The sequence below is a fragment of the Serinus canaria genome, chromosome 3 (genome assembly GCF_022539315.1).
Source record: "Serinus canaria isolate serCan28SL12 chromosome 3, serCan2020, whole genome shotgun sequence".
NCBI lineage: Eukaryota > Metazoa > Chordata > Aves > Passeriformes > Fringillidae > Serinus > Serinus canaria.
Window position 1 is genome coordinate 42442385 of NC_066316.1, and position 23141 is coordinate 42465525.

At 47.7% G+C, this 23141-nt stretch overlaps 1 protein-coding gene across 1 annotated transcript; it reads right to left on the minus strand.

Moving 5' to 3' along the window:
* Positions 1 to 988: 988 nt before the first annotated feature.
* Positions 989 to 8226, minus strand: RHOU (ras homolog family member U). Its single transcript, XM_030236173.2, has 3 exons — positions 7902 to 8226; positions 7061 to 7119; positions 989 to 4007 (listed from the first exon to the last, which is right to left on the minus strand). Exons 1-3 carry the CDS (start codon positions 8224 to 8226, stop codon positions 3552 to 3554), a joined length of 840 nt encoding a protein of 279 aa, XP_030092033.1. The 3' UTR covers positions 989 to 3551.
* Positions 8227 to 23141: the final 14915 nt, after the last annotated feature.

The following is a 23141-nucleotide window of genomic DNA, read 5'->3' on the forward strand; positions in this document are numbered from 1 at the left end:
ACCAGTATCCCCAGAAAGGAGCCCCCTGGCAGGCTGGGCTCTCAGGCAGGGCCACTGTGCTGCAGGCACAACCAGGTGAACCAGCCCCCCAGCAGTGCACAGCCTGGCACTTAACAAACAGGGGCAGCAGCATGGCTGATTCCTCACTTCGTTCCAGGGAGGAATCAGCCATGAGAAGGAGGAACTGTGCATTGATCTCCTTCCTCTATTTTGTGCAGGTTGTGTGCATTCCCATGGTCGAAAATGTCATGGCCTTATAACTCAAGAGACAGGTGGCACGGGAGGGCACCCTGGTATGAACCCCCAGCATGCCTGCTCCTCTCAGCTCCCAGAAAAACAAACACAATGGGGACAGTTTACAAACCTTGGCTGGTCCAGAGCAAAGCACCCTCTCCGGAGCAGTTTTGGAGCAGGATGTTGGGTCTGTGGGAATGCCTGGGGGTCTAGATGCTGCTGCCCACTTGGCTAACAATGGCACTGAAGGGTGGAAGGCTTCTGTGCCACAGCCACCCAGCTCCTGGGCACAATCTCAAACCTCACTTGCCTTAGCCTGGCATGAGGGACAGGAGCCAGAAAGCAGTGGCAAGACCTATGGTGTCAAAATGGAGAAGGCTCTGCTTTTCCAAAAACGCCCTCTGGCTCCCAGAGGACACACAAGGCACAACATGCAGCAGGCAAAACACCCCAGTTATGCCATGCTCCCTGCCACTGATCCCACTTTCGGGGCCAGGCACAAAGAGCTTGTCCATGCCTCACATGGCACAGCAAGATGCTGTGCTGGCAGGGAGACAGAAAGCTGGCCATTGTACCTTTCCCACCCAGCCCCCTGGGGATAGGACAGTGCAGGAAAAGGCTGCATTTTCTGGGCAGAGGCCTTTTGCTGGGGCACTGGGAGCACAGACCCAGTATTTTGCTGGGTATTAGCACAGTGCATGGCCAAGGGACTGTCCTCCAGCCTCCTCAAGCAGGCAGCAGAGGCAGACACATACACAGGTCAGAATTTATTTCCAAATACCTTATTTATATCATTCTCACATGAAATATTTCTTTTGGAATATAGCCTACACTTAGAAAACAGAAGAGAGTTTTTTTTATAAGGCACATCAGATTATAGACTACATAGAGGCATCTCCCCCTCATTTATGCTTGTAAAATACTGGTAATTTTAAAAGTAAGATTTCTAAAACCTAGACCCTGTGTAGCCCCACATAGAGCAGTATCCATAGAGTTATTAGACCTCAGTTTACATACACCTAGTAAAGGGCTATAACAAGTTGTATATAAATCACATCTTCAGAAACAGTCACAGCTGGCTACATTCAAAAGTAATGCTGCTCCAGACTATGAAACAGGCTGCTTATAAATTATAACCTACTGCTCCCAGTTCAGCATGATACCAAGCAGTATGACCTTGCAGAGGAAATTTTGTTATTTTTGAAAATGGAAGCTGCTCAGATTCAAGCCTTTCTCCTCCTCAATCCTACATTTTTGAGCGACTGAGACTGTTTTTTACAGGGAAGCAAAGCACCCAGGAGAAATCTAGCTATGTTTTTCACCAAGATGTTGGCATGACTGCGTATCTGAAATCCCATCAAAGCGTTTGAGTAAGAAATATAAAGGCTCAGATATAAAGGCTTCAGGACTACTAAACATTAAACCATTACCAACCAGATGAAACCAAGTCAAATGCATCCAGTTTCTGTGCTATGGAAACTGTTTTTCCAGGCTCTTCCAGTGCAGAAGCCAACATATTTTTATTGAATTAGGCCCTAGGTAAAGATTTCCATTCCAATTTCAAGTTTTCAGTGATGGAACACTACCCATTCTGCACTCATTCTTCTGCAGAGAAGGAAAAAATACTCTCTGTGGAGCTATGCCAATAGGCCAGAATCCATTTACATAGTGTCATTTTCCTTAATGGGCCAGGAGGTAAACTGTGGTCAGCTTTATCAACTCACATGGCCCCCACAGTTCTTTGTATCAAATATTGATTCATTTCTGATGAAAAAAGGTTCTGGCCTTCTGTCACCACAGTTTAGTTTAAGAGTAAGGAAAAGGTCACTTCGAGGCTAGGGCCAAAGGGAAAAAAAACAGAAGTATGATTTGATCTTGAACTATCTAGGGGAGGGGAAAAAAGTAATTGTGGCCATAAAAAAGGCAGACAGACAGCACAAACTAAATGTCCTCTGCAGAACAGGTTTAAATACTGATCCTTGCAGAGAGTCTCATTACCATTCGGGTCTCTTGAACTCACTAGAACTGCAATTAGGCTTAGAGTTCAGTAGGAACTAGATTCAGTCAAAGAACAGGTCACACTCAGCTCTATGTTGATCCCTCAGCTACATTTTAGGCACATTTCAATTAATCTGTTGGACTGATCTGGGGAAAAAAAAAAAAAAGAATTATCAGTTACATTTTGGGGATGGCCTCAGACAATTTCACAACTACGAGCTTGGATAAGATTCAACCACAAGTGACTATTGCCTTTAGAAGGGAAACATTAACTTGGTTGGAAATAGCATCATGAAAAGGACACAGCAGCCTCAGTTTTTAGAGTCCAGCTTGTTATAAATCTCAATCTGCCTGATTTGTTATTTGTTTAGCAGCCTAAAGGTAAAGGTAAAATGGGGCATCCTGGAATTCCTGGCTGTAGACTTAAAATCAGATGCGGTTTATATGGTGCTGCACAGGTATTTGTTACATTGCTTAAAAAAAAAAAAATTTAAAACCCCAACACAACAGTATTTACATTCCTTTGAGCTGAAATAGATGAACTGCCATCATGTCTGCAAAAACACAGAGGAAACTGCCACTGCTCGAGGTAGCGAGTTAAAAGCTTGGTCATGTTTTTGGGCTTCCACTCGGCTTCCTGGGAAAGGCAGGGGAAGGAGGACAGAAAGGACTTTCTAAAAGTCAGGAGGTAACAAATGAGATGTCAGCTCCATAGGGGATTAGGTTCCCTCACCACACGCTGAAGGTATACCCATGACCTTTTTAACCATGGCATTTGTGTATAGATTACACCTCTTGCATACCCTTTTAAAAGTGATCCCTAAGAGCACTGGCTTGGGAAGACACAAAGAGAGCAGGAGTGGGGTTTTAAAGCTACAAATGTCAGTTAGGAGGCACAGTGTTATTTTTCCCTTTGATCGTCCATGTACAGAGCTCTACATTTCCACCGTTGCTTGTGCGTTCCTCCTGCAAAGTCCTGGCAGTGAAGGCCTCTGTTGTGCTCCGCCCCAACACATACACCTTACAACAGAAGAAGTTGAATCCTTTGGACAAATCCTTCTATGCTCACAGACACATGGTGCTTTTTTTTTCTTTAACGAAAAGGTCTGGTCACAAAACTGGGTGCCAGATCTGATATATAGCAATTATTTAACTAAGAATCCTTCTGCAATCCTCAAAAGGGCAATTGAGTCATCCAGTAGCAACATATACACATACATACAGATCTACACTATACACTCAAGACGACACAAATTGAGATTTCAGCTAATATAGCCTCTATTGATTTCCTCAGAGCAGCTCTCAGGTCCTTGCAGCCCCTATACAAAACAGCAGTATTTTTTCCACCAGGATTTGGAGAGGTTTTTCATCTTGTCCGGAGTCCTGCATTTGGATTTCTTTGGTTGCTGCTGGGTATCCGAGTACTGAATGCCAGCCACGATGGCTGCATCAAAGACCTCCTTGAGGTTTTTCTGAGTCAAAGCGGAGCACTCAATGTAGGACGCAGCTTTTATTTCCTCAGCACACAGCTTTGCAGCCTCCTCTGAGACTGGCTTTTCTTTGCACTTGTCCAGCTCGATGAGAACTTTGACGTCCTCCCGGAGGTCTGACTGTGTCCCAACCAGGATAATGGGTGCCTTGGGGCAGTGGCAGCGAATTTCGGGAACCCACTTCTCACTCACGTTCTGGAAGGACGAAGGGCTCACCACGCTGAAGCAGAGCAGGAAGATGTCCGTGTTGGTGTAGCACAGAGGCCTGAGCTTGTCAAATTCATCCTGCACAGAACAAAACTGTGTTAGCACTCCACAGAAAGAGCAGCTCTAGCCTGCCCTGAGCCTTGGTGAAACTGAGGACCACTTGCCACTGCCATCTTGCCCGGCACCCCAAAATGAGCCCCAGACCACTCAGCAAGGCGTGACCCAAGCAGAAGCCACCTGTACCCAGCCTGAGTTCTTGTGGCTGCCAGCCACCAGGCACCCTGCCACCATCAGGCACACAGGACAAAGGTGGTGGCTTCCCCGCGTACCTGAGATTTTCCAACTAATGCTGCAGGTTATTTCAAGTGCTTAAATATTTTCTCTGCTCTTTGTACACAGCCCTCTGCCCTACTTCAGCAAAGAAGCAAAGCTGCGGGAAGCGGTTACGGCACAGAAAGCCACAAACTGAAGAGGGAGAGAGCACTTTCTCCAGACCCACCTCTTCCAGGGTGAGTCAGTGAGCAACTCTGAGGAGGAGCACATGTACCTCAAAGCTGTTCTGCTGACAGACCTGGGCAAGGGCAAAGAAGATATGCAGCAGCATGTGTACCTTTCTGAGTACCTTTCCTGGAGTCGGCTTTCAAACTGGTATCTACTTAGCAACATCCTCCAGGATATGGGAATAATTTCCCTGCCATTGTGCCCAGGGATTTAAATCTGATGGGAGCAATAATGACTTACAATGTGCAGGCTTAACATGCCAATGGCATAGAGTAAGAGCTTTACCTTTCCCTCCCACCCATGCCACATCAAACAAACTGCACACGGGCCTCCCAGCACTACCCTTCTGTTTTGTTTTTTTTTTTTCTTTTAGTGCAAACTCCAGCAAAGCAAGGCCCCTTTTCAGCTTCGGGATGCAGCCACAAGAAAGTGAAACACCTCATGGTAACAAAGGTGTGCTGATCCTCATGGAAGAATGCAGCTAGAAGCAAGGGTTACTCCAGGCAGGCAGGCTGCTTTTATGCTGACAGCAGGATAAAACCAGGGTAGCAGCCTGAACAGGTAGGATTTGCCTCAGCGGCAGTGACATTTAATTAAAATGGACCATGCTCTCAAACACTAGGAATTGAAAAGGCACAGAAACATAAAGCTGAATATATCTCTCAGTTTACTGATGAATTGTGAGTTGCATGTTAATTTTTGAGATGTGAAATTTTGCTTTAAAGCCTCTGGAGGCCCAGGATATGCAGTTTAAAGCCCTCTGGAAGCCTCAGAAATCTTGTTCTGCTCAAATGAATTTTTTGCAGCAGTAGCTCTGAGAGAGACAGACAATTATAAAACACCAGTCAAAAAAGTAAGATTCATTAGCTCTCTTGATTCTCAGATTGAGCCTCAGAGGAAACCAAGCTCTCACCACTCGGCTCAAGAAAAGCCCCACATTTACTGAGAGATGCTGCTCTGAACAACAGGGCTGTTTGCAGAAAGGCACCTTGCCATGTAATTCCCTCTTCTTGCTACATGTGAAACCTCAAAAGGGCTCAATTCAATGGGTTTGGAAGCAAACCCAAGATCTGAAGGGTTTTTACTAAGATGAAACAGTTCCCTTTATATCCTAAGTACACTTCAGCCATTTCAATGGCAGGTACATGGCCTGCAGGGACTCTACACCTCTTCGGGCTAGTGATGCTGAAACAGAATTTCCCGCTGCCTGGAGTGCTTTCTTTAGCTCCAGATTTCAGCAGCCATCTCCCAGCAGCAGTTCTATCAAAGTATCCAGCCAGGAATCTTTTACTCAGGATTTACAATTTCTGTCAGTTTAGATAACCCCTTCATTTTAAAGGCAGTTACTTTACTCATCCCAGCTGCACTTGGGCCACCAGAGGAAACACCTTAACCATTAAGGGCAGGGAAGGCAAGGGGTGACAGGACCTATTCATCCTTCCTGCAGCTTGCAGCTGCATTTTCACAGGCACTGCATGTCCACAGCCTGTCACCCGATGGCAATTTCACCTGCCATGCTCTGCATATGAACATGCACAGCCAAGACTGTTGCAGTACCACCCCATCTATTCAGCAGGATGCAAAATCATGGGACAGTTCTGCTGTTTGACTTCATATCACCAACTGCAGAAGGCTGTTTGTAGGATTTTAGCTCTGCTTTGTAGTGCACACTGCTCTCTACTACTGCACAGCCCTTAAAACCCCATTCCTAAGTAGGGCACCCAGTTATTACTCATCTAAATAGGTTTATATGTTAAGACCACTGAGATTTTTCAGTGTGATTTTGGTGAAGGCATAGACCGAGATCCACAAAGCTGCACAGGACCCTAACTCCCACTGCCTTCAAATGCAGCGAGGTAGCAAGATATTTTTGGCTACTTTTGGTTATCCAGCCTCAATCCCTGGCCAGCAGTGTTGCACACTGCTCAGGGTGGTACAAGCCTGGGTCTTCCAGAAAATTGGAGGCAGCAAGACATGGGCAAAGTAGGAGATGAGAGGCATCAGCCACCCTCATCTCTTCAGGTTGCAGATTACAGCAAACCTCAGCTTTGCGGCAGTAGCACATTATAAATGGGTGGGAATGGCGAGTACAATGCCTCCACAGACAACACCCAATAGTACTTTTTTCTCCCTCCAGCTTCTGTCCCTTCAAAAAACACAGTCTCTATCTCTGGACACCTACTGTCTCTCCAAAAACACAGTCTCTATCTCTGGACACCTACAGCTGGGGTTGCTTTGCATGCATATATGCCAAACACCCTAATTCTTAAAAACCAGCAGTTATTTAGCAAAAATAAAGACGGTGACAACCGCTCAAAGAGAAAACCAGGTGGCCGTTGAATCCCCAATATGTTCAGCCTTTCCAGTCAGGCTAAACAGAGCTGCAGCTTGAGCCAGCAGAGCAGCAGCCTGAGCCCAGCCCCTATATGGAGAAACAGTACGTCCCCCACCCTTCAACAGACAGGCAGAGCAGTGAGTTAAGCAGCAGTGAAAATGACAGCAGATAATAACATGATCAAACACTGGGAATACTTTCAAATCCATGAAGTCATTTGCAGGACTACTTTGCGCAACAGCAACAACTTCTCCCCTCCCGCTGTCACTTAAATCAAGTAAGTGGCTCCACTGACCTGACCAGCTGTGTCACAGAGCTGAAGTCTCACTGGCTTCCCATCGACAGACACAACAGCTTTTGGAGAGAAAGGAGGGAGGGGGGAAAACGATGGTGAATTCAGCTTTACATGTTTTCCGTTGAAGAAAAAATTTTTAAAAGGAAGATTTACTATCCCTCAGCTCTAACAGCCTTTTCTTCAATTATTTTAGATTTAACAACTTAGCAGAGCTGGAAGGGAGCCCGTCGCTAACACAAGGGCGCACACAAGCAAGCCCTTCAGAGCTTTCCGATTCATTTTACTACAAGAGATGAGTTAGGCAGTGACGGCACAAGTCCTCCGCAGGCATCGCGGAGAGCGAGCCCGGCAATCTGGGATATTTTCCCGCTAGAGGGGTTTACCTTTATTTCCTCTTACACATTCAGCACGCCCGGGACACGAAAAGCCCCCGCTGAATCGCAGAGAAACCCCTGGACTTCCCCCTTTGTAAGGGCGAGACAAGGCGAGGATTTAAACCTGCCCTTTAGGCGCTTCCCACATCCCAGAGAGCGCTAAGCTCTCCACCGGAGGGTTCCCAATTAAAGCCCGGCTCTGGCCGCACGGCCGGGCATGACACCCGCTGCCAGCCTGGCTCCGTTACACCGGAGACCGGCCGGTGTGGCTGGCTGCGACGGCAGCCTGACAAGCTCGGTCCTGCTCTGTAGAGTCCTGCTCCCCATAAATCCCTAATGAAATCACCGAACCTGGACATCGCGCCCCCTCCGCGCAGAGCAGCCACAGCCCCTGGAGCGGCACGCTCCCCAGGACGGCAGAACCCCCTCCCGCCGCCTCGGGGCCCGCAGCCGCCCCGGTCACTTACCGGAGAAGTTGTCGAAGGCGGTGGGGATGTACTCGGTGGGGTACCCGTTCGTGGTGTAGCTCACCACCAGGCTGGTCTTCCCCACCGCGCCGTCCCCCACCAGAACGCACTTGATGCTGCGCCGCGGCTCGGACCCCACTCCGGCCCCGGCTCCGGCCACGGCCCCGGACCCCGCCGCTCGGCAGCGGCTGCCCAGCGCCGCTCCCAGCGCCGCCGCAGCCCGCCCGCTGCGCACCCTGCGCGGGGGCACCGGCGGCACCTCGCAGCCGCCCGGCGGCACCGGCTTGCTGATGTATCCCGCCTCGCCCTCCTGCTGCGGCGGCATCCGCGCGGCCACGCAGAGTCCCGCGGCCCGGGGGGCGGCGCGCTGCCCGGGGCCGCCGACCGGGGAGCGGCGGGGAGCGGCGGCGGGAGAGCGGTGCGGGGCCCCGGCGGGCCGGCAGGAGCGGCGCGACCGCCGCGAAGCCAGCCCCGGCGGCGCTGGCGGTTCCCGGACGCGGGCGGTGGCGGCGGCTCCCGGCGCGGCGGCGGCTCCCGGCGGCTCTGCTACCGCCGCGCCCCGCGCGCCAGAGTCCCGGCCGCCGGCCCCGCGCCGCCGCGTGACATCGCCGGCGCGGGGAGGAGCCGGCGCCGCGCGGCCCGGCCCGGCACGGCCGCCAGGCGGCGCCGCAGCGCCCCGCCCCGCACTCACCGACTGCCGCGGGCGGGCAGAGGGGGCGGGCCCCGCCGCGCGGGCGTGCCTCTCATTGGCCCGCTCGCCTCGCCGCGCAGCGCCATTGGCTGGGTTCGACGGAGGGGGCGGTGCCGCCCGGGCCGTCGGGGCTCGCGGCCGGCCCTACCCGAGGAGCCACCGTGAGGGCGCGATCGGCCCTCCCGGGAAGCGCTCCCCTCCCTGAGGGGAGCGCGTCGCCCTTAGCAGGGCGGGGGAGCCCTGGGGTTTCGATGGGTGCTCTCGGTGTATTTACCGTGGATGCTGCTGAGTGAGCTCCCACCTGCACGCTTGGGGAGGGGTAAACTGGGCCGTGTTCCGTGGGAAAGGGGGCCCCTCATCTTTAGTACATTTTCAATAATTTGGCCATGGAAAGTTTTGCAGTAAACACTGAAAATGAAAGGCTGAAGAATAGCCTGGCTCTGTTCTCAGTTGGAAACGTTATTAATGCATTTCTTATGGAACCCTTAAATGCACCATAAAAATACAAACCACACCACCTGGAGAATCTGGGGTGCCTCATTTGACAGGCAGCAAGTGCATATATCTGAACTTACCCAAATCGGTATTGAGAAGTCTATGGCAGAGTTGCGATTTCAGTGTACCATTTTTAGCGCCACTGAGTTGCCAGTGAGTCCCGAAGTGCTGCTTCCCCATTTCCCTCGGTGAAGTGGAAACCCATGAGGGGCAGCGCGTGCCTGCCATCCCGTCTGTATTTCCTATGGTCACTGGAGCTGACATCTTCCTGCTCCTTTAAACCCTGGAGTGGTGTGGTCTAGCCACCAAAGGCCCTGCAAAGGCTCACGTCTCATGGAAAAAAGCACCCTGTATGGTTGATATTTTCCTAAGTGCCCTGGCCTCTTCCATGGGAAGAGTCACTGTGGCTCTCCATAGGGCTGTCGCTCTTTTGCACATAGACATGTTGGACATTCCGAAGCAGGGCCAAAGCCAAGGTTCTGCCCGGCTGAAAGCAGCTGCAAAACCCTCAGGCTGGATACACTCTGTGTGCAATTGAAGGTGTAGGAAAAAGCCATGTCCCTGGAGTGCCATGCGAGCTCAGCAGCACCCACTCCCTGCAGGGAGCACAACCAGGCAGGGATGGAGCACAGCAACCAGCAGAGCATGGAGGCTCAGTGTGACCCTCATGCTCAAGACCCATAGGGGCCGTTGACCCTCCTGTGGGACATGCCAGGCCTGCAGAATTACCTTCTCTTAAATGAACAAAGATGGTGCTGTCACATATGGCATTAGCCCCAGAGAGAGCCATCACAGGGCACCCAGCTACCACCAAATCCAGCTTCCCATTGGGTCCTTTCATACATTTATCCCTCTGTGATGAAGCCTGTGAGAGATCACCCAGACAGCTGAGCTCTGCCAAGGTAGAAGGACTGGAGCAGGAGCCTGCCTGCACTCAGGCTTATACTAAAATAACTGAAATGGCTTAATTCATACCTTTGATTATTTTGGTACAAGTCCTCATGGGGAAGCCAAAGTTAGAACAAAAGCATTCTATTTTAATTTGGTGTAATTATAGCCTGTCTACCTAGAAAAGCCAAATTGCTTTAGTAATGCTACTGCAGCTAATTCCCTAGAGTATGCATGCAGTTGTGCTGGGATAATGTCAGTTTGGCTTATTCTCGTGGGAAAAGGGAAAAACATTATGTGTGCATTGCAGGCTCTTTTTGCAAACAGCTGCAGCTGGTTGAAAGGTTACGGCCATGGCAGCTTGTTGCCACACTTGTTCTTGGGTTTGCTGCCTCCATAACAGAGCCATTACAGCAAGTGTGCTCTACGGCCACCTGGCTGCAAAATCACAGTGTTTAATTCAGTATTAGGTGCCTTCAGCCCTGCAGGTGTTTCCCTGAAAGGCCTGAGATTACTGGGTGGCTGCTGTGCTGTCATGGTGAGGGAGTTCGGGGCTATCTGTGCTGTGGTAACATCTTGAATGGCCATTCTGTTTCAACAGTATAAGCTCAGTATTAGAGTGATGCAAGTGACAAATCACATCCCTGATCAAAGTCAGGTACCAACCCCAATATTACCATAGGTTCTCCTTTTCCTTAAAGTGAGACAAAAGGAAAATTGATTAATTGCACAGAGGCTTGTGTGTCCCTTCTGAATTGAAAACAAGTCACTTTTCTGTGAAACTCTGAAGGTAGTCAGGATCTGCTTAAAACAAGGAATATCTTTAGTCATTTGGGGTGAACTGCATGGAGTATGGAGACTGGATACTGTTATTTCTGGTGCATTTCCTCCCTACTGCTCTGTGCAGGGGGCAGAGCCACATTTGCAGCCCAGTGTCTCATTTTTATTCTGCGTGGTTCCCAGTGTATGCCTAGCTGTGTGCCTGCACGAGACAAGGCATTGCCAGCGAGAGGCATGCACATTGGGAAGAGGTACAGCTTTTCAGGACCTAGTTCCCTCAGAGTTCATTCTTCAGGCTCTGAGCAGCACCCAAGAAAGTTGTCTCCCGCACATATGAGCTTTGTTGATAGAAAGGCCCATTGTGCCTGAGAAGCGGAGCTGTCAAGAGGAGTCTCCATCTCCAAGCTAAGATTTGTGTTACCCTTCTGCCAGAGCCCAGCAGCTGGTAGTTTTCCATCTCCTGAAATCCAGAGGAACTTTCCACCTCAGGGAACAAGAAATTGGAGAAAAGTCAATAGACCAGACTAGCTTCATACCACATTTATGCAAGGAAAGAAATTAAAGGAGCACTATAATTATATTTTAAGTACCTTTTACTCTCAGCAGCATCCCATAAAGCAGATATCTTCTTAGTACTGTGGAACAGCATATGATGCTGGAAGTCAGCACACAGTAAGTATGCTGACAGCAAAAACTGTAAGCTGGTTGGCTTTGGCCATCTTGGGCAGTGTGTCCTGCAATGATGAAGTCATGACAGCAGATGAATTTATGTCCATTTTGTGCAGTTTTGGCAAAGAGAAGGTGAGCAGATGTACTGCAATCTCTGACACCACACCAGCATGTGGCCCAACCAAGGGCACAAGGATATGCAAGCCACGTCACTCCTTGCTAGCAATGGCAAGTGGCAAATCCGTGTCCTGGATCAATGCCGTGATGAGAACTCATTAAGACAAAAGATACACAACCACAAGGAGTTTTCCACAAGGAAAACTCCTGTAGGTGGGAGATGAGAGGGTGGGCAGTATGCACTGGGTGACAGCTCATTTGAACAGCGCTGAAAGATGATGTGAGAAATCTCCTCATGCAATGCTGCAAGCAAAAAGTGCCACTTGTACATTTTTAAACACCTTCAGCACACAAGTACAGCTGATGCATCAAGCTAAGTAGGCTGCAGTGGGATAGCTATGAGAGTCTGCATTGTTTCTGTGCTCAGGGAGGGCGGTGTGAGTGGATTCAGAGCTGCATGGTTGCCCTATACTGTAATGTACCCTGCTCAGTACAGTAGCCTTTTGTGCGAGAGGATGAGCTAACCGGTTGTTTTGCAGAGGGGGGGGCGCGTTTGCACCACATCAGCAAGGCAGAGCAGCTCCCGGGCAGCCCTGGTAGCAGTGGGCTGAGGGGGCAGTGATGGAGGGATGCTGTAACAGATAGCCCCTGTTTCCGAGCTTTTGGCCTCAATCCTATCACAGGCACACATCTTACAGGTTGAACCCAATTGTTTTCAGAGCTCTAAGCTGGGGGATAAACAGGCTTAACTCCCCATAGGTCAACAGGGTGGCAGTTGTCTGTCTCAGGGCTGAATCTGACGCATTATCAGCCAGTTCACAGAAAAGCTTTTACTCTATCCTACATGCTTGTGTTAGTCAAATGTTATTCTTCAAGAAAAATGACAGAGAGAGGAAATTTTTTTAATCAGGACGTGAAGTAGTTCATTGTTATACCCTGGCTTATCATTTTTCCTATGATACAAAAAATATGAACGTGATGCTGGCCTTGGAGAATGAAAGCTTTCTTTTTTTTTTCTTTTCTTGCAGAAACTTGAAAAGCTTGACTGAGAGAGAGGTGAGGGAGTGAAGCAGTACGCTCTGAACATGATGTGCTGCTTGTTCAGAGGAGGGGTATGGCTTGCTCTGCAGGACTGTCACCAAGATATTGATCTTTGTCAAGAAGAGCACCCCCAAGATCTGGAAAAATATCCATCTGTGATGACTCCATTCATTTTTTAAAGAGTTGGATCCCAGTGACTGAACTGAGCTGCTCATTGGCAGGCGAATTGGTGAGAAAATAAAGGGGAAGAATAGGAAGGGAGGGAGAGAGCAAGGAAAGGACAGCAACCCAGGGAAGAAAAGGCAGCTTTTATAAAGGACTGCTCTGACCTGCTCTGACTCTAGAGAAGTGCCTTTGAGGCTGTTCTGTGAGAACTGTGAGAGGAAAGGGCTAGAGAAGTACAAAATACTGCTATTTTACATTTGATTTGTAGTTTTACAAAAATATGTATTTGCCTGAGCTTTTTAGTAACATTTTCATGCCCTATGTATGGATTTCAGGGTGGTTTTCACTACCTGGGGAATGGTATCAGTAAGTAACACACATTATTAACACAATGAACTCTCACGACCCTGCCAGCTAAGTTCTGATTGAATTTAGGACAGGGTACCAAAAACTCACAGACAAAACCCGTTGTTGAGGTAAACCTGGAAAAAACTCTCACAAAACCAAAACAAAGCACAATTGCTTCAAGGCTCCGAAATTCCTAGTTAATTCAGAAAACAAATTAACCCGAGCCTCCTATCTGCAGTCCCGCTGCAGGAGAGCCATGGTGGGAGGTGAGCCCTTTATCTCACTTTCAAAATCCTTTTCAGCTGATCTGGGGTCACAGTTGCTGAAAAGCACTGCATGTCCTGATTTTGTGTGACAGTCACCAATTTGCCACCTTGTTGTGTAAGCCCCTCACCGCCTTAGGGCTGCCCCACACCCCTCTGGGTGCAGCAGAGCTGGGAGCTCTTCCCAGGGCTCTCCCTGCTGGCTCAAGCAGTGGACACAGCAGGTCACTTAGGCACTGCTGGGGACACACTGGATAAGACCTAGGTGGTGGCAGATAAATGTCTTGGTGAGAAAAATAACAAAGATACCAGCTTTGCCAAACATCTGACTGATGGAACTGCCCCAGCCCTGGAGATTATTGCATCTCACTGCCCTTCTGCACACTGGGTTTTATAACTATTCTTCTGTTTTTGCCACAGGAGCCCCCTGTGGGCTTTCCTCCTCTTGGACTTCCCCCCCCTCTCCATCTCTTAACATTTTTAAGAGATGGAGAGGGGGGAAGTCCAAGAACTAAGCTGGAGAAGAAAACATGCTTGGATAATGTGCTGCACACTGGTAGGAGTGATGGAGGAGAGAGCTGAGCAGAGAAAAGACAGCTCAGTTTGGACACATCTCTAAGGAGCCAGAACAGAGCTGCCTGCACTGGAAATGGGCGTGGTATCTGCAGCACAGGTACTCTTTGCCAGACTGCCTGTCAGCCAGCAGGTGAATCCCCTTATTAGTTTTCCTTAGCTGGCACAATCCCACTAATTCCCAGGTGGTCTTCCAATACAGCTGTCAAAATCCTAGTCTGCCATGCTTCTGTTCTTTAAGGGTTCTTTCCAGCAGCTGGGAAAACTTTCCTTTCTCCTGTGCATTCCCTTCCCTGTTAGAGCAGACTAGTAACACCTCTCACTGGGCCATACACATCCTTGTATGAGGGCTCAAACCAGCTTCCTAATGGGACCCTTCGCTTTTGTTAACAATGCTGGGATGTGGGGAGAGCAGAGAGATCTGTCTACAGGGATGCTCCCATGCCTGCTTCTGCACCCACCCACCCCCAAAAGTTTGGCCCAGCCAATACTTCTGTGCTGATCTGCCTTTGCAGACAGTTTGTCCCATGAATTTTTAGCTGGGTATTCTGAAAGTCTGAAAAACAACTGGTCTTAGTGTTATCTCTTTTGGAGCCAGTTACTTCCTCTTGGCATCAAACTTGGAAGAACCCCATAGCCACTGCTGAAAAGCCTTTTCCCTTTCCACATTTAAAGATCTTTTCCAAAAGTGGTTGCTAGGATGTCCTTGCTGGGGATTGGAAGGCTTGGAACAAGCCGATGCAAGTGTTAGTTTTATTGAAAGTGAGCAGGATGTTCTTCCCCGATGGCTTCCTGACTTTGAAGGCAGGAATTGCAGGAAAGCATCCACAGCTCCAGGGCAGCTTGGCAGAGGAGGAAAGTCATGGCTTTTTCTGTGCTGCATGGTAACACAAAGGCAGGACACCAAAGAACAGGATTCACTTGGTATGGAGCAAACCCTGCCATCCAAAACAGCACTGTCCTGGCCCAGCTGTATGTGGAGGCTCCCAGGTTCTCCGGCTTACCTGAGCCAGCTATGTCCATCCCACATCCCTGCTGCTGGCAGACACAGCTGGGGAGGAGCAGGCACTTCTCAACACACCATGCTCCACCCCACAGTCTGCTTTGGGAGAGAAGCAGGTTTGGTATACTGGAAAGCAGTTATTATACAGGCATTATATTTCTCTTTTCAGGGACAGAATAATATTAAGTCTTCTAAGATTAAGTTTTCAGGACAGCACTTTTCAACCATAATAGGTATGCATAATCAGACATAGAAGCCAGGCACAGAATAAGGTTTTCTTTCCCTTTCAAGCATCCCATCTCTTCCTGGGGCTCCCTCACTAGCATACAAGGCTGGGCCCAAAAAATTGCAAGTCTAGTCCATTGGAGCTGGATTTTGAAACAAAGAGTTGCCAAAACAGTACTAGCAGCATGGCTCTAAGAGGCAAACTCTTCCAGAATGGTATACTTTCACAAAGTAGTGTTTTTACCAGACTGGTTTAAAACAGTTTTCTGAGCAGAATGAAATTCCAAAGACTCCTTTGCTGGATAACCTTGACAGATTAGTGTCCTTTCTTAGCTTGGGAGGGAGCAGACATAATTCATGTCCCAAAACCCAAAACTCTACAGGAAAACTTCTGTTGAGTGCAAACTGAGCCTCAGTTTGTCAGTGTTTGAGAAGGTACTTTGTGGATGTCTTGAAGTCCTCAGACTAAAGATGTGAACAAGGGCATTACTGGTAGATAATGTGATCCTGCTTAAAACCTGTTTCTTCTGCTGCTTTACAGGTCTCCATATCTTTGGTAGAGAGAGTTAGAGCAAGAAGGATGAAAATGCTGAACCACTCTGGTAGTTGTGGAGAAGCAACCTAGAGGCTTTGAGCACCAGCCTCTGTTAGCTGGAAATGGAAACCCACTGAAAAGCACCATAACTTTCCCACTGGAGTAAAGGCATCGGGACCAGGAGATTAATGGATTGCCAGCTGTGTCGACATGATAAGCCAAGCAAGAACCCAGACTCTTTCAGCTGAAAATGGATTGAGACCTCAGCAGGGACACATGGCAAATCAGCCAGAAGCCACACATGGAAAACTGAGCGAGGCAGCATGGGCAAACACTCCTTATCTTCGCTTTGCGTCAAGAAATGGCACTGTAAAAGAGGCAGCAGAGTGTTGGCTAGAGAGGAAGAGGGAAGTCCACAAGCTTTCTTGGCCATACACATAGGTTTTAAAATGTTACTGTTTTCCTCAGAAACTTGTCACTGAAAACAAGCATCCAGCAAAAACCACCCAGCAAGTTCTTCCAGAAGGCTTCTTTGCTTGTTTTGGTGGATTTAGCCAAGCTGTGCTGGCAGGAATCTGCCTGCCACTGCAGTTGTTCTCCAAAGGCGGTCAGGAAAGTACAACCTCTTAAACCAATCTAAAGCACAGCTGTGATAATTACACCTTCTACTATGATTTGACACAAAATAGGACTCAGGGGGAAGGCAGACCTCAGAAGTCTGGGCTTTCTAAAAGGTGATGTTGTCTGCAGCCATGTCCCTGCTACCCACAGCTCATGCTTTTACAGCAGCCTAGCCCAATTACCTTCAGAGGCCTTTTCTTTGCTTTCTGGTTTTATGGTTTTTCTTAAGGCTAATTAACAGAAGATTGGATGAGTCCCAGATTTCTTGTATGGATTTTTTTTTTTTTTTTGGTGGTGGTGATGGTACTTTTCATTTTGCGAAGTTTTCATTTTGCTTTTAAGCAATTGTATGTATGAAAATACTTACCAGAGGCAATACTGAGACAGAAGAAGACTCAGAAAGGAGAATAACAATTAAGGTAAAGCCATGAGTAGGTTTTGCCTCCTTCTCTCTCACTTTTGTAGCCCCACCCTGAGTGGGTAATGGGCCCTGACTGCAACTCTGCTGTCAGTGCCCTGGAGCAGGGAAAGGCGCAAATATTCCCTCCACACAGGTGTGCAGGTGTCAGTGGGAGGTGAGCTGGGAGAAAGAGCAGGCTGGGATAAACACAGCTGAAGCCTCACAATCTGGATCTATATGGCCCTACAGAGCCTCGGGCTGGCCACTGGCTGGAGCAAAGCTCGTCACTGGGTTATGGGCAGGGCTGGGCTCACTGCACCTGGGTGTCTTAGGGCAGGGCCAGCCACTGCACACCAGTGGGGAGCTGCAAATCCCCACTCCAGGTGCACAGGGCTCTGCAGGGACTTTAGCTGAGTGCCTGGGAGGTGGCTCTGGAAACATGAAGGTGCTCTGTCAAAAGGTCCAGTTGTTCAGGTATCAAAGTAAAGATATCACTCATAAAAATAATCTCAAAATAGGACTGTTAGTAAAATGGTGTATTTTCGTATAATGCCATAATTAATGAACACAGATTCTCTGTATTTGCAGTCCCTGACACCACAGTGATGGACATGATTCAAGAACAGATACAGGTGACCCAGCAGCTGAGTGACTGAGCATCTCCCTCTTAAAACACACATGGGGAAAATGAATGGAAAACTTGGAATAGGGAGAATAGAAAATCCGTGGTGCTGAACTGCTCTCTGTTTTTCTCAGGAGAGGCACTTCAGGCAATGTGTCTGTAAAGCACTGAGCAGCTTCCACTCTTCCTGACCCCACCAATTTCCTCTGCACAAACTATCCATATGGATTTGACGTGTGGCCTCTGAGAGGCCCTGAGGCCTCCTATGTCTCACTAAGTCAAAACGTATGGGGTAGAGAAGCCATGTCCCTGCCTAAGCTTCTGCAAGTCCCTCAGGGTCAAGTTAAGTGCAAGCCCAATCCTGTTCTCTGAACCAGGCTTGCCTGGTGCGTGCTTTAGTCTGCCCAGCCTCACCAGGCTGGGTTTCATCTCAGCTGCAGAGCTCAAAAGGAGGTGGCCCCTGTACTGCCCCATGGGGTCCTGGGCAGCTCAGCATTCCCACCAGACCAGGGGCACACCTCCATGGCTGCCTCACCCTCACCAGCTTCATGCCCTAGGGATGGGGCAGCAGCTTAAGAAACAAGAGGGCTGTGGGACTTGAAGGCTTCCCTGGAGTCATGTACCCCTTTTAGTGTTTCTGTGAATCTCCTTCTGCCCTCAGACCCAGGAGCTTAACAGTGCTTCCCTGCTCTGCAGGGATGCCAGGGTAAGTCAATCCACTAAAAGCTGCACACTGCTGAGACACAAAGTCTACAGCCACATAAGATAATAGAGCAGGAAGTCTTTTCCACTCACATAAGACAATAAAACAGAGCAGGGAGTCTTTTCCACTCCCAAGACCCACTGGCACTCCCAGCCATGCTCAGGGAGACAAGCTCCTGTCCCCCAGAGCAGGAGAGCCATGCCCAAACCACCTGCTGAGAACCAGCCTGGCTCCTGAAACATGCCTGGGCATTGGCTGCAGGAGTATTTGCTTGGTCTGGGACAAACTCCTGCAAGGACAGTGCCAACCATTTAACTGTATGGGCAACTGTCTGGGCCTGTGCCCTGCCTCCTCTTTATTAATTTATTAGTACCTTGCTGCTAGCCTACACTTGTACAGACAGAGAGCTTGCCACGAACAAGGACAATAAAGTGCCTGTGAGGGGAAAGTTCAAAGCACTGTATTTGTTTTGTAAGAAAAAGGTGCATTCTCTTCTGCAGTTCAGTCTCTTTGGTCACTGCAGAGCTGGGTTTGGTTGATGCAGGTAGTGTGATTTTTTGTGCAGTGCCTGCCAGAGGGAGCCTCGGTGGTCACGCATCACTGCCACCCCCGCAGATGCTGTTGCTGTTGTTATGAACAGTACTGCAGCCAGGTTTAAGACAGGAATGTAATGCTCTGAGTGGCCAGCTTGCCAAAGAGAACAAAGAATTGATTATAGGGCCAGGGAAAAAATAAGGGGAAAAAAAAGCTAAAAGAAAACAAAGAGCCATTGACAAGAGACACAAATTAGCTGGGTCTCGAGTGTCCTTCCCCATCTGATAAAACAAAAATGTCCAGAGCAACAATTAACTAAAAAATATATGAGGGGTAAAATATCTCTGTTTAGTTCCAGGTACTGACTACCGTACAGGGCTCTACTTTTTTGTTGTTCCCATGTTTTGGGTTGTCTTGGGGCTTGGTTAATGTAGAGCTCATTGTGTGAGTATGTGTGTGGGTGTGTGGGTGGGTGTGTGTGTGTGTGTGTGTGTGTGTGTGTGTGTGTGTGAGTGTGTGTGTGTGTGTGTGTGTGTGTGTGTGTGTGTGTGTGGTGCAGTCCCCATGGGTTTAAAAGCTGCCTTCTGCAAAGAAAGGGAAGCCCTCCTGAAGGGCAAAAAAGGAGCAAAGTAGGCTCAGAGGATACAGAGTGTGCTTTGTCTCCTTCTAGGGAAATACTACTAGAGGTAAAAATTACCGCTGGAAAAGCACTCAAAACTCAAAACTAGAGGCAAATCCAGCAGGTATTTAGGGTTGGGAAGACAGTACTGAATAAAAACAATGCAACAGAAAAGGAAAACTGTAGAGAGTGCTGCTCCTGGGCTGCTCTGGGGTATATTGGTTGTTGTTGGCTCACTGGCCAGCACTGAGGTGAGGGAGGTGTGAGCTGTCCCTGCAGTAGGGCCTTATGAACAAAGGGGAGCTAAACACTCTGCACTTTTGCCACAGCAAAGGGAAAGGAAATAATCCATTCTCCACAGTATGTGAAGCAAGTAATGAGCTCAAACTGCAGCATGGAAAGCTCAATACCGATGGTAGAACATACTTTCCAGAGGTGTGGGCAATTGCATATTGCAGTTGCCTCCAGGGACTGAGGCATCTCCAGCAAGGTGAAACACCCAGGGCTGTCAGGAATGGTTAGGGACAGCTCATTTTGCTTCTAGGTAGCTGGGATGCAGTGATGTTTCCTGACAATCACTCTTCCAACCATACCTTTGTAAAACAATGCAAAGATTGCCAAGTGCTATGGTTCCATGGTGATCTACTGACAACAGAAAGAAAACCAGACAAAGCCTAGGGTATATTTCAGTGCTCTTGCTCCCTCACTGTAATATTTGTTTGTGTATGTGGAAGTAGATGAACACCTGCTGCATTCACTTTTTCTCCATTCACTTCACTGATCAGCTCCTTTTGTCCTGTGGATTGCCTGTGTGTCCCTGAAGGGCAGCCTGAAAACCACAGGAGCAGATATCTTCATGGGAGCCCTTTTGGGTCCCTTCCTTATGTGTGCCCAGCTGACCAGTGCCAGGCACTGCCCCAGGAGATCACTAGTCCTTGTGGGTGAGACACACATGGATGTTGGGTTCTGAGCAAAACCCTGCCTGTCTTGTGCTGCCACCATTGCCTGTGAGAAGACATAATCAAGACCTGTCAGATGTACAGCTGGGTGTTGTTAAGTGCTGTCTGTCCTGGGTTTTAGAGTACTCTCCAGCAGAGAAAGATCACAGAAACAAGAAATGACACTTGTTTCTTACAGTCTTGTGTTTGAAAGAAGAAGTTGTTCTTAGCTATGTAATATCCTTTACCTGCATCACAGAATCTCTCTGTAGTCTCACTGGAAAAATCTCCACTTGGTTTGCAGTGGTTCCTGTTTCCTTCCCTGCTGGATTGACAGGCTCAGCAGGTACCCTCAAAATTGGTGTAAATTCCTTTGACTTTGCACAGCAGCTAGTGGCACCATGGATTATTCAGTCAACATTAACCCAACAACCTTATTGCCACAGCATGAAACAGAAGGAGAAAGCACCCATCTTTGTTAGTAAATAATTAAAAATTCCTTTGTCAGTAAACTGAGGAAGTATGAACTGAAGATGAAGAAATAAACCCATTATTTTTTTCCCCAAGCAGTGGGAACTGGATTCTGCAAACCCCTATGCACTTTGCTTCCCTGTTAACTGAAGCATAAATGTTCTTGTGTTCAAGACCTCTCTCCCCTGACTGGAGCTCTTCTGCATGGCTTGTCCTTCACAAGCTAAGTGACAATAATAAATTGTCCTACTTAAGCAAGGGACCTATTTCACCTCCTCACCACACTCATTAAAAAATGGCAATGCTAAATACACTTAAAGATCAAAGGCCTGGTATGCAAAACAGGTCCTGTGCAGCAAACTGATGGGCTCCTTAGTGTTTTGTCACTATGGTGCTATTGCCTTGACAAGTTAAAATATCCCTTGTCAGCCTCTGTGGGAGCCTAGACAGAGAAGGAACCATCAAAAAAATAACTAAATATTGTCTTTGACTATGGTCACTGAGTGGTTAATTTTTTTAAAGCTTTAATCATCTTTGACTTCAGGTTTGGCTATTAACCCCACCAACTGATCATTAACTCTACTGACTGAATGACTGATTTCCAGAGGATCAGTCCAAAGAAGGATTGGTTTTTAAGGTTTTTTTTTTCCCTTGAAGGACTTTAATATCTCCTACCAGCAGACAGACAACCTATTGAATCCCCTGTAAGACTCAGGCTGAGCAGGGAGGTATTGCAGGTTATCTGCATAGAAACACACTGCTCAGAGCTGATAAACTCACTGACGCTCTATCCTGCTTTCCAATTTAACTCAAGCCTTGCTAAGCAGCAGGAGTAACCTCACTGAATTGTTGAGGGTCACAGCTTGAGGTCCTTAATCAACATTCCCAGCTTAATCAATGGGACTGTGGCAAGCCTAAAATGCAAATCAGGATATTTCTGGTATTTACCCTGGTGCTTGTCCTTTTCCTTCCAGAAAAGGACTGGTGCTTGTCCTTTTCCTTCCAGAACAGCTGGTTAAGGATAAATATAATGGTGATGCAGAAATGATCAAATGTCAATTGGACTTCTTTTTTTTAGTCTATTTGTCTTTAAAATGCCTACAGCTGAAATTTTCTAAAGGCAATTTTTCTGTTTAGAGAATGATCTGCTAATAAATGAAAGGAACATTGTTTTTCATTTATAAACTATTCTGACTCACAGTCCATATCCTAAGCCACAACACCATCCTGCCTTCCTGACTTGAGATCCCTAAGACCTAAGAAGCTGACTCTGACTCAGCAGAGAAGGGCTGGGATTGCACTGTGTTTGCTATGGGTATCTTTCTTCCAAACATGACACAGACAGAAATAAATTAGGAAAAAGCCTCTTCTACACTGGCCCTGATTTCTCACTGGGAATCACTGGGGTCTTGATTGCCCCCTGTGATATGAGAATGAATTAAGCTCAGATTTATAAATAGCAGCCTAACCACTCCTGTGCTGACAGGCACAAATATGTAGTTAGTTACACTGGCACTGCATCTTTTAACTTTAATTTAAGTACTTCTTTCATACCAGGGGAAGCAGAATAACACATCTGGAACTAAAAGATTCCTGCTAGACTTTTCACACTGACTATTTCCAGCTTTCTTCCAGATAGGAGTTTTCAGCAAAATGTTGTCTAATTGAAAAATTCTGTTTCCTTAAAACTATTGTTTTTCTTATGAGACCTACAACAGAAAACATACCCAATACATCTCTCAAGCAAAAGTAGCAAGGAAAAAATTATGAATATCAAAGCATCCCTTTTTCCATTGTTGACATTTAGAATAATATTTTCTTTATTCAAATGTCTTCTACAATTTAAATAATTTTACTTTTAAGTAATAATAATAAAAAAATCTTGAAAGCACTGAAATTTAATATTATCATTGACTCATTGATTGTTTGCCAGAAAATATTTTCCACAGCTTTGTTTTCTATCCCATTTTGTGACTTGACTTTTTCCATTTCAAGCACCTTCTCTCGGCTCAAAATGGTAACCAGATATTTTGTGCCTGAATAAAAAATAGGATGAAATCTCAGCTAAGACAGCCCACGTGTGCCTCTGGAATATTTTCACTGAGGAGCAACACACCTGTGCTATGGCTTTGGCTATAATAGCAAGGCTTTGCTGTAAGTCAGCCAGGTGAGGAGTGCTCCACCAGGCTGATCCTCCTACCACCCTCCTGTACGGAGCTGCTAGCATCAGGTTCAGCCGGACCACAAAGTGGTCAGACAAAAACTGGGGGAGAATTATTTTTCTGCGTACATTTATTGAATTCTTCCATTGCAGAAGTGCAATCATGTTGATTCACAGTTGGCAGGATGAATGTCCCAGTATAACAAAAGCAACAGGTTTTCCAGTTCATTTCCAGTGCTGAAATCCCTCTGAAAAATCTGTTCCTGTGCAGGGAGAGGGACTGTTCCTGATGGAGCAAAGCTCACAGTGAAGTACCAGCTGTAGTATTGGAGCCAAGAAGTTGCAGAGGCAGCTGCTGCCTGCCTTTCCCGTGTTGCC

Excerpts from the sequence above, each read along its gene's own strand:
- RHOU (XM_030236173.2), bottom strand. The coding sequence starts at position 8,226 with ATGCCGCCGCAGCAGGAGGGCGAGGCGGGATACATCAGCAAGCCGGTG. Across the intron at positions 7,120-7,901 it reads CGCCTTCGACAACTTCTCCG|CTGTTGTGTCTGTCGATGGG; the intron begins GTAAGTGACCGG and ends TCTCTCCAAAAG. Across the intron at positions 4,008-7,060 it reads TCTGTGACACAGCTGGTCAG|GATGAATTTGACAAGCTCAG; the intron begins GTCAGTGGAGCC and ends TGTTCTGTGCAG.